The 14,855-nt window shown below is 43.0% G+C and overlaps 1 protein-coding gene across 5 annotated transcripts in view; it reads left to right on the top strand.

Annotated features, from left to right (window-relative positions):
• Nucleotides 1-14,855, top strand: part of LOC119178759 (serine/threonine-protein kinase PAK 3-like protein) — a 31,577-nt gene that overhangs the window by 243 nt on the left and 16,479 nt on the right. Inside the window, exons 1-6 of one of the 5 annotated variants that reach the window (XM_037430002.2) lie at nucleotides 43-1,105; nucleotides 6,055-6,169; nucleotides 9,477-9,595; nucleotides 10,997-11,263; nucleotides 12,624-12,653; nucleotides 14,455-14,528. In XM_037430002.2, the coding sequence (XP_037285899.1) occupies nucleotides 6,111-6,169; nucleotides 9,477-9,595; nucleotides 10,997-11,263; nucleotides 12,624-12,653; nucleotides 14,455-14,528 (549 nt within the window). In that variant the 5' untranslated portion in view covers nucleotides 43-1,105; nucleotides 6,055-6,110. Of the gene's footprint in view, nucleotides 1-42; nucleotides 1,106-5,741; nucleotides 5,762-6,038; nucleotides 6,170-9,476; nucleotides 9,596-10,996; nucleotides 11,264-12,623; nucleotides 12,654-14,454; nucleotides 14,529-14,855 lie in introns of those variants that run through there. The other 4 variants (XM_075883503.1, XM_037430001.2, XM_075883502.1 and 1 more) reach the window with 4 other exon arrangements.

The following is a 14,855-nucleotide window of genomic DNA, read 5'->3' as shown; positions in this document are numbered from 1 at the left end:
CCTGGACACATTGTTCAACAGCGTCTCTCGTAGCGGAGATCGCGGAAAGGCGGTCGGCTCCGCCACTGGTTCGCAAGGCGGGTGCTTCCGTCTCACAACACCCGCATAGTAAAACCGTGCAGACAGAGTAGTACTTCCGACGTCTGATTCGCTTGGTGGGTTTGCGCATCCGAGGTCTTATCGAATGTATCGAATCAGGGTTTATTGTGGCTTTAAACGCGACGCGAGGAGCTTCGCTACTACGATGCCTACGATCCATGTGCGGCCTCTGTCTGTGGCGGTTGATTGACGGGTGAAGCTAGGCGGATCGCGATCCCCCACGTAGATCCCGAAACTCCCAGCGCGAGTGGATTCTGCGCGTGCTTGAATATCTAGCGCAGCTCTCTTCTGAAAAGCAGCGCGAGAGAGCTAGCGCGTGCGGCAGAGGAGAAACCGTACCGCGCTTGTGTGTGTGTCCGTGTCGTCGTATCCCCGGGGTTCCGTTATATTCCAGCGGGCAGCGATGTCTGGGACAGGCGTTGTCGTATCATGTAACCTTTATCGAGTGATTCGCCCGGCTCGGATGACTCCCGCCTGTGCGAGTGAGTGGTCGACTTTCGGCCAGGTGTGCTTCTCCTTCACTCTGTTGTGGCGTCGATTTTTCTCAAAGCGAGCGCCGCCGTTGCCGCTGGCTTTCTGCACGGGTTCCGTACGCATGTAAGTCTGCGATTGATGCCCCAACTCCGAAGCCTGCAAAAGCGAAAGGCCCTGTCCAGTAACGACACGCTGTTCTGGCGGATCGTATAAATGCCCATTTGCTTTGTGCTTTTGTTGACTGATCAAGTTTACGGTGCTTGTCGACAGGCGTGCCACTCAATCTGCGTTGCCGATCCGAATCGGCTTCCTTCGCAGTTTCACAAAAGTTCAGCGAAACAGAAGTATTTGGTCTTCACGACCAGGGTTCAGTGGCTTTCGTGGATCGTGGGACCGCATATCCTAGCTGACTCGCAGCTGTAATCTAATCGGTCGAAAGTTTGCGCACAGCCGTGCGCCTATCTGCTGACACCGGCTAAGCTTTCGGACCAAGCAATATACAGTCTTGAACAGCCGCTACGGACATTCTTAGGTGAGCCACAGAAGATTACTGTTTGCATATTACGTGCTGTTTACATCACCTACTTAATCCGCTGTACGGGTTTCAACGGGTAACGCACGTTTTGATTAGCTATGTTGTTCGTCATGTACTGTAAAGTGGGAAATGCAGATGGTTTTCTTGCAAGCAAAAGGCTGTAACAGTTTCTTGTAATTTGTTATTGTATTTCATGCTTTTACTCAATATCAGCAATTAGGGCAAGTGTGCTAAGTAGGAGCCTGTTTATAAACATTTTTGTTGCGAGTAACAATTAATGCCAGTATGGTCTGCACAGCTCTTAGGTTCACAGCAGTGAGTGTTCTTTTGGTTGAACTTGGCTGCATATTTCATTTCCTAAAGATAGCTCAACCCGTGTGCTTAATTGTGCTATAAATACCCCCTACCTAATAAGTTGAGGGGTAATTAACCTTTGGCAGCTGCACATTGTGAGAGGTGTACATTACGAATTTTATTTGCAATGACTTGATGAGGGCATATTGCAGGAAAAAATGAACATCCTTAAAGCCTAACTCACTATAATTTAGTGACACTGTTATTATTTAAGCTTAATGTCTTTACTACGTTGCAAGATCTTAGTGAATAATGCAGCCTGCATCAAAGCATAGCTGCCTGGGGCTACATTGCTTTGCTTGACCTATGATCTCGTATGTCGAACAATTGAAGTTAGTGTTTGCTAGCATTTACTCAGCAAGCCACTCGGTGCACACTAAAAGCAGTATCCCCGAAAGGGATCATATGAAAATACGACCTGTGGTGTTACAAAGCTGCATGTAGTAGCTTTTTTGTGAAGCAAAAGAAAAAAAAAGCACATGCTAAAAAAATCGAATGTCAAAACGCTGCAAAATGAAAGAGTTCTTTCTTGTTCTGTTAATTGTCCTGTCATTATTGACATTACTTCTTTATTTTATGAATTCGTGGTTTGTAAATGCAGTAAGTGAATAGTTGCTGCATTTTCCAAGTTGAGTTTGGCAAAGTGTAGCAAGCTTTGCACTTTTCTAGAACACAGAAACGAGGAATGATAGCGTGGCAAAGTGCAAGTGTGCTGCCACACCTTAGTTGACTGTCTAGCAGAATGGGGTTGATAACACGATGAATTGTCTTCGAGGGTGCTGATACGGCGTGGCAGGTGTGTCCAAGCGATATTTTATTTGCTCTGTGTTAATTGTGCAAACAGCTACTGACGATGTCATTATCAGTCAGGATTCATGAGTTCTGAAACATGGGTGATGAAAAATGAATGGAATGATGTAAAATTGATCCTTACATTATTTTTTATTAATGTGTTTGAAATCAATAAAGAACTGCTTATTTGCTCTTAATGCTCCATTTTTGTATATATATATATATATATATGTAAGGGAAAGAAGTGTATACTTAAGGGCTCGTTTTTCCGTGTTTTAACATAATATTAATGAGATCTAACAGACAGTAATGAAAGGAATGTACATGGGAAGTTATTAGAACCAAAGGAATGTAAATAAGAAGAAAGACAAGTGGATGAAAAGTGGATATATATATATGTGTGTGTGTGTGTAGTATATATAAAGGAGTGGAAATTCTTAGACACAATAATCGTGAGAACAAACGGACAATGGCACCAAGGTATAGAGAATGTTATTAGAGCTAATTCTAATGTAAATGTAAAGAAAAGTAAATGAAAAGCCAACTCACTGCTGGCCAGGACCAAACCTGTGGCATTAGAATAACGTCGTGTCCGATGCTGTACCGACTGAACTAAAGCGGTGGTCATCCTCCCGTCCACTTCAGGGGGTATATATGTGGATTTTACAAGTGGCAGTGTTGGTCAGCACTGCCAGTAGCCGGGACGGTGAGTGTGGAACGCTTTTGTTCTGCCTGCTTGCATCACATAGCATGTGATTTTACGAAGTGGCAGCTGACCGATGATTTCTCGCATACTTCCCGTGAGCATCAAGTCTGTCAGAACGAGACACTTGCTATTTATGAAGAAAATAAGCAGGAATTCAAGGGAACATTTTAATTTGTTAGGCACAATATTAAAAACTGATAGACCTTCACTGAATGTACGAGGGTCTTGCTCTGGCAGATTTGATGTGTTTTTCTACCTCACTTACCAAATTTGCTCTCTGCAGCTTATTATTGTCAACCACTAGCCCAGCAACAAATTCTCTTGTTATATTGTACAGCTTAGTGACAGAAACTTGTTAATGTTGAGAGTATTAGAATGTGACCATTGGTTTATGTTAGTGGCCGTAAAGGCTGTTTGTTATTTGAATAAATATTTAAACATACATTCCATTCAGTCTCAATGAATACTGTTCTTATACCACCATAGCTGTTGCTTCAAGAGAGATGGTTATGGTGTCTGTGTGGTCAGTGTAGTTTATTCGAGGTGTCCCTGTCATATTAATCATTAGAATTGCAATATTCGACACTCTATTTTGTTACTCAGGTGCTGTCCCATGGTAACATTAGCTCTTTAAGTTTCCTCCTGGATTCAAGGTATCATCTCTTTATTGCACCCACAGCTGTGCTTTTTGACACGCTGTACTCCATTTTATACATAAGGTGCAATGCTGTGGAAGCTATGCAAGACGTTCAGCCAGCAAAACGTAACTTTGTGCGTCTCGTGGTCGCTCGCATGACATCTGGTTAGCGCCGGTGTACCCTCACGTTTTTTTGTCTTCCCCCTTGGCGCGAATGACGAACAGAGGAAAGTGAGGAAAGCACGAAAAAACGCAGAGACCGAACGACTTTGTGGTGTCAAGGTGTCATGAGATAGGAAGTCTAGGTGGCTGCCATCGTGATGTATCCAGAGCAGAGAGCCTGTATGTGACGTTGCATGGAAAATAAGCTATCCAGCTGCATAACAATAGATGCTTAATGGCATTATTCTTCGTAGGGCACAAAATATCTCCAGCAACTTCTCGTCGTTATAACAATAAGAAAATTTTGTTATTGTGGTAAGAACATTGAACTATTTTTTGTTCTGAACGCATCAACTGCAAGAACTCTCACCAGCCTCCAAATGTTGCAGATGATGCATGAAACAGAGTATAGTTTACAAGCAAGCAAGCAGATCATTGGCACTTTCATGGTGCACCAGACCAGCACAAAAATTAAAGCAAAATTATTGAAATAAGTGTAATCATTTGAAAACAAGTTGTTCTGTTAAGACCCAAACTGATTCAGTTTGATTGCTGGCATTCAAAGGGGGTCACAGATGACTAAAATAGCTAATTGAGACGTGGTTCATAGCATGTCATCATAGCATATACAGCGTGGTACGTGCCAATAAACACGTCTGTGTAATAGTTTCATAAGATTTTCTTTGGCTTTCCCCAAAACAATCCTTTAGCCAAGTGCATAACAACACTTGAAGATGCTGAAATATAATGAAGCTAAAGCAAGTTCCATTCACTCATCCATCATTTGTGTCATCATGTGGTATTAGTGGGTTAAAATGGACATCATCATGCCAGCTTTTCTATAAAATATATGGACTTTTGGCACTGACTAGCACAGAAAGGATAATGTCAACTATTTTCACTTTGGTCATACTTGTTACTGTGGTCATTGTCGGAACAGTTCCTGTAGGTAACCTTGAATGATGTGGTACCTTGAATGATGTAGTTGTCTTTGTACACACTGGCTGGAAATCTTTTAAATACAAGTACTTCAGTACAATGTCAACATGCCTTGTGACTTTCTGTCTTCTTCTTTTGTGAGTTCACTCCCTCCATGGGCAGAAAAGGAAAAAAAAGTTATTAGATCTTGCAGGTGTTTTCTAGAAGTGTAGCTTTTGCGTGGGAATTGCTCAGTTCTTGATGGTAAGGCTTGCGTCCAAAGTTTATAGGCCATGTGCGTGTGTGCCACACAGGAATAAGAGAGAGAAACACTGCCAAGATGATTAGCTTATGGTCCCATTTCATTGTAAGTGTCAGTAAAAAGCAGCAAACAAGTGTGAAGACTGTGTAGCTTGCTTTCGCCAGGCTGACTGTAGTCCCTTTAAATAATCCTCACCAGGTTTGGTCATGGCACATTAACAAACGTCAGGCTTGACTCACTCAGTGGTGGTGTCTGCATGTTCTGAAGTTCCTGTGCGGCGCAAAAATGTTGCGATTTAAAACAACGTGGCGTGCTCTTCTTATTGTGAGAATTGCACTTGGAGAGAGAGAAAAAAAAACGTAATGTGCGCATCCTAATGTCCGTTGCACTTGTTGAAATGCGCTCGATCACGAAGTGCCAGTGGCCGTGGCACACAACTTCGGTCCTTCATCCTGTGTGTGGTGTGCAGTGTTGCCACAACAAGTTCAACGTAAAGTAAAATCGAAAGAGAAAAAAGGAAGGCGGGGCTCCTGATGTCAACTAAAAAGAGTGCCCTTCAGCTTCAGCATTTGGAAGGGTGCAGTGCTTGTAAATGCAACTCAAAACTAAGGGAGGAGGGTGATTGTTCTTGCAGTGAATCTCGCCTTATTGAGGCACAGCAATGGACAATTCAGCTTCGTCTAACGTGGACAATATTAATCCGTTGTGAAAATATATTGCAGTGAAATGCTTCGCAGATGACACTTTAAAACTTCCAGTTGTGCTCCCTAGCCAGAGGCCTGGTGTGTTCTTCATAATAAGAACACTAGGACACTGAGTAAAGTAAGTGGTGAATGTGCAGAGTAGTTGGTATGTTCTTGACAATGTCTGTACTTGAGCATCCTTCTTTGAATCTCTTTGGGGGTGGTGACAGGTGTCCCCTCATCTGGAAAAAGAAATCTGTACCTTCTTCACGTCCTAAAATTCTGTCTCTTGTAGGCCTTCATCAAACCTCTGCTTACACTTATCATGTATTGCTGAGGATAAAACTCTTGTGCTCAATTGAATTGAATGGTTGCATGCCATTAGGTGGTAGCAGTCCACTAATACTAATGTGCAGTTCACATTCCCGACAGAAACGGCTGGTGGCCTGACCCTGCCTCCCTCTCAGGGTCGGTAGCAGTGGTGGAAGATGGCTGACAACATGGATGACAAACCACCGGCACCCCCTGTTCGGCTTACCAGTGCCAGGTGAGGCCACATGCGTCATCTTTTAAGTAGGATGTTGTTTGCAGCACTTCATAGCATCCTTGAGTATTGTTATGTGCCACTGACCAGAGAAGGACTGGTTACTCTTGTTTAAGCCATCTTAACCGTTGTTGCCTCAATCGCTTTGATTGTGTAAATAATGTAAATACATCTGTCTAATATGACAACAATATCACAGAATTACGCTATCAGAAGCACCATTGCATTTTGTTTGCAGTTATCATTCAAAGAAACTCCATGCACTTTGTTTGCATGCACTGCTGTGCTGCCAGGTGACTGTTCTAGCTAGACTTAATTGCTTTCTTGAGCTATAATTGGCACAGAGCTTTTTACTCAAATTGTGAAATGCAGCTCTGGTGCTCTGGTATTAAAGCTGCTGCTCCAATGAATAATTCTGTTCAATATAGGTGCCTGTCACACCAGATACTCCTGTTCAGTCAATTTTGATGCTTCACAAACTTTTCTGAAATTGCAAGCAACCACTTTTTTCATGTGAATAATAGCACCCTCATTTGTCTGTGTGGAAATGTGTCTCTGGACAAAAGTGTTGCTTTTCTCAAGCAATGTTTCATTGAAAATGGTTCAACATGATTTAATTACAAAGAAAAGCTGCAGTGTTGCGTAAAGCCAAAAGAATGTAATTTAGTTAACGAATGCATGAATTACTCAGCATTCCTGTGCCGGCCGAACCAGTATAGTTGCAGTTTCCATAGAGACTGGTGCCGCATTTTTCGTCATGCCTGTTTGTATATTTTGAAACATAGTTGTTCTCAGCACGATGAAATTCATTTTCCTTTATATCTTATTCTGTTACATACATACATACATACATACATACATACATACATACATACATACATACATACATACATACATACATACATACATACATACATACATACATATTGCTACGATCGAAATAACACAGACAGCCAGGAGTTGATGTCTTGCCTGGAACCAGACCAGGAAGCAACATTCTCTTCTTCCTCCACTTCCAAGCAAGTTCACGCCACAGTGGATGGCTCATACCCATTTACCTGTGACATTATTTCTTCTCCTCCAAAAGCATAGTCTTGATGCTGGTGATGAGCGTTGAAAAAAAATTAGAAAGAAAAGATGCTACTGCAGAATCTAACAACTGCATCGTAAGTCAAAATGAAAGGGCTGCTCTCACAGAAGTACTCAATAAAGAAAGGAGCTAGGACACAAGGCACGTCAAAAAGGAAGAAAAGTGACAAAAAAAAAAAAAATAAGTACCTAGTCATTGCTTCAAAGGTCACTCCATGTTCAGTTGACAGCACGAGATATATAGCTTGAGCCTTGAAACACGCACCACAGCACTTTGTGGAAGCCAACGGGAACGTCTTGAGGTGCCCTCTGGGAGAACTTCGTATGTTACGTCGCTGAGTCGGCGTAGAACTTAGCACGGACCGAAGTAGTGCCACAGCTTGCGAGCTTCATTTCATACCTTGATGCTGGCAACTCGATCAAAGTGGTCAAGCCAGTCATCAACATCTTTATAAATGTCTCTATGAAATGAGCGTGGTGTTTGCGGCGCTTGAAAAACGTGCGGGAGAAAAGAATAGGCGTTGCTGGTTTGACTCGCCTGGTTGTTAGTCGAGGTTGCCATCTCATCTTGAGATAAGAGACCAAAGTTGGGGGATAGTCCTCGCAGGCGGCGGCTGCTTCTTGCCGTGGGAGCTGTAGCTGTCTCCAAGTAGCTCGGTGTGACGGCTGAAAATCGGGAGCCGAGGTCCACTCGTGGCACTGGTGGAGGTGCATATACTCAGCACCTCCACCAGTGCCACGAGGGAAATAACACAGACAGCCACGAAGTGATGTCTTGCCTGGAACCAGACCAGGAAGCAAGGTTCTCTTCTTCTTCCACTTCTAAGCGAGTTCACGCCACAGTGGATGGCTCATACCCATTTACCTGTTACAATACATCTGCAAATACACACACACACACACACACACACACACACACACACACACACACACACACACACACACACACACACACACACACACACACACACACACGCACACACATATGTGACCTGTTCAACTAGGCTTCCTTTTTTTTATCATAACTAAGTTATCATGTACTTGTGTTTGATGTACACTTTAAGCAAAGGATGTGAAAGTTCGAAGCACAAAGCTTGGCTTCTGGCCCATGGATGAGAAGGCACTTTTGTTATTTGTTCTGGTGAGCAGTTTGTGAAGTTTATTAGCTGAATATGAGTATGTGGGGAATCCCCTGCTATACATGTACTCCCAACTTGTAGCAAAATCTGCAATGTCAGTGCCACTGTTTTATAGTCACAAAAGTTATTTGTAGTTCTTTGTAAAGCTTTCAACATAACTGTGTTTGGCACTTTTATGGCCATTAGCAAGTTCACTACTTGCCTAATGGGTACCACAGGCTGATGGATATCACAACATAAAAATTACCACAACCTTATGATTGCGTGGTGGACATGTTGTTCAGTTCGTAGTAACTACCCATTCCTGAAGCATGACTAAGTTCAGTTTCTTGGCAGTGTATAAATCCCATGAGATGCATTTAAAGATCGCCCACTGGCATAAAAGTGCCTCGTTTCGTATAGCTCCATAGATTTATTGTGTAAGTTGTCTACAGTTTACTGTATATGCATTCTACATTTCATAGTTTGGTTGATACAGCTTCCTTCTGCTGTGAACATTTTGTCACATAGTCTCAAACATGTTAGGTTCTTTGATCTACTGCTCCAACAACGGTGATGATTCAGAAAACTAAATATGCTGAATAACCCAGTGCTTCCAGTTAGTGTGAACTAGCTTGCGTGCTGGGACATTTCTGTGCATGTATATGTCCTAGTTTCTAAATCTTGTTTATAAAAGCCTTGTTTCTAAATCAGCGTTGTGTATGTATGACTCGCGTTGCCTGTCTTGTCAAGGCGGCCTTGTCTGGCTGCGAGCATACACACTGGCAAGTCATTCCCTCAAGGGGGCAGGTGTGTTTCTGATAAGTAGACATGCTATTTTTTGTTCGAGCTTGAGAATTCTCCACACATTGCTTGCAATTTTTTGTGTTCACTTCCATTAAAAGGTTGTCCATCACATTCTTCTCTAGCAAGTCAGTGTTGTGAGGTAACTCTGTAACTGGTTAGCAGACCGAGGTCAATTCTATCCCTTGAGCACTTCCTCGCTTGACAGTCGCGCTGCACATTTGACGTCACTGAAACGTTTGACTTCATTTTCACTGACAAGCTGCAAATGGTTCACGTGTGTGTTTTTCCCATTGCAGCACGGTGCGAGGCGCTAGCGTGACACCCGTTCGGGACTCCTCCTCGGTGCCAGTAGACATGAGGCCGCTACCCAAGGAGCCTGAACTTGAGAAGAAGGGCAAGCTGAAGCCTTCCAAGGGTGCGTTACCCGACTCGCCTCTCCTCAGGCTGACTGCACGTGCAACACACGCCTAGACGAGAATGGCCAATGTTCACGGATAAAGTGGTTCATGCAAGTCTGTATAATTGTCATGACACCCGTTTAATTAAAACCTGGACATTTGTATTCTATGATGCCTTGCATCTCGGCCTTGTAATGTGTCGGTTTTCATTCAGTCTAGCCGTTGCTAACCAATTTTCAGCTGTTGTTGCATTTAATTTAGTTATTGGAGGTTTTCTTTGTAAGTTTAATGCCTTAAAACCCGCATAGCTTCAGAGGTACAGCATTCCATACTCATTTTAAGTCTTGCAGAAGCTGTGAAGCAGCAGCTGTGGTAATTCACAGTACGTTTTTTTCTAACTTGGTGCTTTGTTTTCAGAACTTTTTCCATGAAGGCATCGCATGCTCACGTGTCTCCCTTTGCATAGAATCTTAGAGGCTTTGTGGCAGCTTAGAACTTGTCAGTCTTGATGGAGGAATGTCTGTGATGTATATTGTTTTACCGATGTCAGTACGTAACTGTGAACGAAAGCCTAATGTAACCTTGGTTTGAAAAAGAGATTTGAGGACCGTAACAGTGGCCACTAGCCTTTGGGATGCTGTCTGGCAGCGGTAAACAAAATAGTTGCAGTGTTTCTCTCTTATCAGCACTTGGAGTGAAATTAGATTAGTTTTAGTCTCAATATAAGCGTGCTTTAAATGTATATGATGAGTCATCTCTTAAGTGAGTGAGATAGGCAAAGGTGAAGTTTCGTTCACATGCCTAAATGAAGGGAGACTTGAAACTGCTGAATGGTGTCGGTGCAAAGCTGACAAGACAAACACAATGGACTAAATGGCTTAGATAAAGCGAGGCATGCAGACATAAACTTAAGAGAAGGGAAATAGACCATACGAGCTCCTTTTGTCGACCGAATGTTGCACACTGAAGAAAAAGAAGGCGAATCCAAATCTTATCTGTGCATGCTTGGGAGCGGCAGAGCCATGTGTCGTCCTGGGACTTGTGCGGGTTTAAAAAAACGATGATTGCTTAAAGCGTGCCATTTCATTAATATTCTTAGAAATTGAGGGAGGGATTACTTATGCACAATTTTTCAACAAGCCGCAATAGTGAGACATGCTTATTTATTTTTTTGTTTCTGTCTGCATATTGACCAAATTTTGCTATGCATGTGACATTGTGACTGTGCAATGATCAATGAAAGGTGGTGATCCTCCAGTCAACGACCTTCTACACTGGTTGATAACTAGCTCGACTTTCAGTTTGAAGGGACATAACGCAACGTGAGCGAAGCCAAAGCATTACCAGGAACTAATGACTGAAACAGGCAGTTTTTGTCAAACTACGTGTCCGCCTTTTTTTGTTTTCTCATTTTTCAGGCACCAAGAAAGAGCGCAAGGAACTGGAGAAGCCGATCATCTCTCCACCAACCAACTTTGAGCACACAGTGCACGTGGGGTTTGACGCCGTGACAGGCGAGTTCACAGGCATGCCGGACTCGTGGGCGCGGCTGCTGCAGAACTCCAACATCACCAAACTGGAGCAGAAGAAGAACCCACAGGCCGTGCTGGACGTGCTCAACTGGTATGATGCCTCCACCAAGGACAAGGGGGCCTCCAAGTACATGACCATGAACCGGACACTCGGTGAGTTGGGCAAGGTCACTCTGGCATTCTTAATGCTTCACACTTTTTGCTGGCCTCTCCAGTGATATCTTGTGAGTGCATTTGTGGTGCGTGACATTAAGCCTGTATAAGAGAGGAATGCACTTGAGAGGGCACCTGCATTGGTGGGGGGGGCAAAGAAGTTAAACTTTAGCAACAGACAGCCTGTTTGTAAGAGCTGTGGGCATGTGGGCGAGCCCTTGCATGTAAAAAAGGAAGAAATGCTGCAGCAGCTGATGGTCCCTATTCATGCGCTGTGTAATCTAGAAACCGTCTGCATGAATGCGTACATTAGTGGTTCTCAGCCATGGATGTGTCGGCGACCCCTTGTGGGACTGGTGGAAGGGGTGGGGGACCCCTTGCAGCAGAGGAGAGAGAGGGGGGGATACGTAGGTGAACTAACACGACTGGAGCGTGAAACAGGTGCCTTTTATTGCTACCAAAAAATCAAATAAACATGCCACATCAGTTCATTTCGGACAGTTCATCAATACGTGGCACAATCGCACCTAAAGAAAAATGCGGGTGAGGATTTCGCAGATCATAGAAATGGCTTCGCGGACCGCGAACCACTGGCGTAGATTATGTGCGAACAACTGGCATAGATTATGTGCTGATGACAGCGCTAAAACAACAAAGTGCCCCTGTAACGTCTGCAATGTTACCTAACACCTGATTCACGACAAAACGTATACTCGGTGGTACTAATTACTATCTTGCATTCCGATTACTGCTTCGTAGGCAACTAGTATGCTGAGCTATCAGAGGAATTAAGTGAGAGTGAAGTGAAAAATGAAGACAGAAGTGGACACATGTCGACAAGATGAATGCTAGTTTGTCTTTATTTATGGGGTTGTGAAAATGCCTCGGGCCTACTCGGCCCAAAAATGCTAATATAAATGAAGTTATTGACAATAATAGATGGCTTGCATTAGTAGGCAGGACATTACACACATCCAGCACAGAAAGAAAAATTTGACTTGCATATACTACACTCAGAATTTATTCTCTATGCGCCCAATTTCTCATGCTGAACTTTCATGTTCCTCTCAGTCAGAGTGACTCATTCAGAGGGGAATGTGTAAGCTAGCAGATAAAAATTAGGGCCATTTTGTACTGCCATCTGCGTGGTAACAGGGATATGTTCCTCTTCTCCAAGTGCCATCAGGTCATTGAGAACCCTGCGACATTTTTGTGATTACAACTGCTATTTCTTGGAATATTGTGTCTTGTCTTCTCACTGTATATCTCTTTCTTTTTCTGACCTGTCCCTACCATCCCGTCACCTTTTGATTTCTTTACATTTCTAACTTTCTACCTGCTTAACTCTGGAACGCCCCAGCCGAGCTTGTAGAGCTGTGGCAGATCTCACGTACGTAACACTCCAGCATTGTCTTGTTTCCTACAGTCTCAGCCCTCGTGCATGCAACAGCATGTAGAATATGGCATTTATTTTGCTGCTTCTTCCTCGAGCATCTGTTCTTCTGGAAGTTTGCTCTCTTCTTTTTTTCGGGTGTCGCTTTTTTTTCATTATTTCTTTATTTAGCATCTGAGTTGCTTCTAAATTATTGCACGAAGACAGGTTTTTCAGTTTTGCGTTATATTATTATTTTTGTAAATCAGGCGCCATTTTCTTAAGCTATTGGTGTGCTTACTAATTAGGTGTTACAAGATGGTACAAGGTGGTAGTGCATCAAAATAAGTATGCGGTTAAAAAGTTTTCTGACGCAGGTTATGTTGTCTTATGGGGCTGAAACATAATAAGAGCGTTATTTTCAGCTACAGTCGAGCCCGTTTAAGCTACCTTTCCTGATTGAAAAACCGTTAGGCATGCAACTCGTGTGGAAACCATTGGTGACGATGGTCAACTGGGTGCAAATGGTTCAACATTTCTCTAAAGCTTGTTCACTTCATTAAAGGTGAAAGAGCATATCTGCTGTAGTAATGAGAATATTTAGGTGTTGAGTTTTTGGTTTCTTTTTTTTATTCTGTGGGTCTACGTAAAACATTTATACTTGAGCGTATCCTTTGCAATGGTATTTCTGGATAGCGCATGCATCTCCAAGAGTTCGAAGTGTATTTGACGACAGAAGTGGCCTGTTTGTGGCCAAGCACAGGTGCTTTGCATGGCTGTGAAAGGCCATACTTTGGGCACCATGCACAAACATGAGTTTTAAGAGTTAAAAGAAAGCAATTATTCACCTTAGTTAGTTTTCTTGAAACTCTACTTGGTCCGTAAAATATAACAAAATTGTATTCTGTTCGGAATAATAGATGCAATGTCTAATATTATGGACTGGCAATCAGCCTATCCTTCAGCTGTGTAGACAGAATGGCTATGAGAATTGTTAGGTTATCGGTGCATAGCATAGCATCATACTAAATGTGCAGCTTCACGCAGACAGCCTGATGGCCCGAATACTAGCATTTAAAAGCCTTCACCTTTGCCATTACAACCTCAGGCCACCTGTGCACTTTGACATAGTATTAATATGTCTGTAGCCTTGAACTTTGTCTGCATGTTAATGTCTGAAGACGCTTCTAACATGAATCTTGTATGTCTTACTCCAAGAAAAGCAAATAAATGCATTAGTGATCAGAAGCTTGATTGGGGACACTAGGTTTAAAAATTATATTAACATTGTGCAGTGAATTAAGGCTTCTTATAACCAGTAGACAGTGAAGAAATGAAAGCGGGAAAAACTTTATAAAAATTTAATGCTGCTTTTCTGGTGTAACGGGGCACTGCGATGCCCAGAATGTGTAGTAAACTATGCTGAAATTCAAAGAATGTTGACAGTTTATGTGCCAGTTTTTTGTTTTTTTTTCATCTAGAGTTATTTTTCACCAGTTTTCTGGCACGTGAACTACAGACCTTTAGTGTTTGCCGTTACAATTCCCCTGATTTCGTTCATTCACAGGCCTCTTGCAAGACGGGTTTGTAGTGACTGGTTGTTCACTTGAGTGGGCACGACTGTAGCATGAAAATTTGCTTGAATTTTAGCTTACATGTCACATGGAAGTGTAGGGCATAGGGTAACTTGTTCTGAGCACAATGTGTGCAAAGTACTCTTGCATCTTGAGGGTGTTGGGACAGCATGTGTTGACGATGGTGGCGGCTCCAACTTCTTAAGATCAATTTAATCTGACCAGTGCTTGCCTTCAACGTGCAGATCCCTCTCCCCGGCCGAGCTACTTGGGAGACAAGTATGCTGTCGCGACGACGGTGATCGGTTCATCCACCTCGGTGAGTTAATTGACATTGGAGTAGCAGGTTTCCTGCTGTGCTCCGCAGCAGGCATTCACTGTGTGCACGAGGCAATTGCGGCAAAAGGAGACATATGACGGTGATGATTTTTGAACCTTGTCGTGGTAATTGAAGCTAGAAGTGAGGCCCAAAAGGCATAAATATTTGTGCAGCAAGGTTCAAGGCCCGTTCACTTGGCACAAGATAGAAGTCAAAATGAAAGTTACAGCTTCATTCACTTCTGTTGTTGCTCGTCCGTGGTGTATTCTTCATTTTGGCTTTTTCTTACTTGTATTTGTCATGCCTTAGTATAAGATGGCTGGTTCA

This window comes from Rhipicephalus microplus, unplaced genomic scaffold (genome assembly GCF_043290135.1).
Source record: "Rhipicephalus microplus isolate Deutch F79 unplaced genomic scaffold, USDA_Rmic scaffold_18, whole genome shotgun sequence".
Taxonomy (NCBI): Eukaryota; Metazoa; Arthropoda; class Arachnida; order Ixodida; family Ixodidae; genus Rhipicephalus; species Rhipicephalus microplus.
This window is presented reverse-complemented; position numbering and strand designations above follow the sequence as displayed.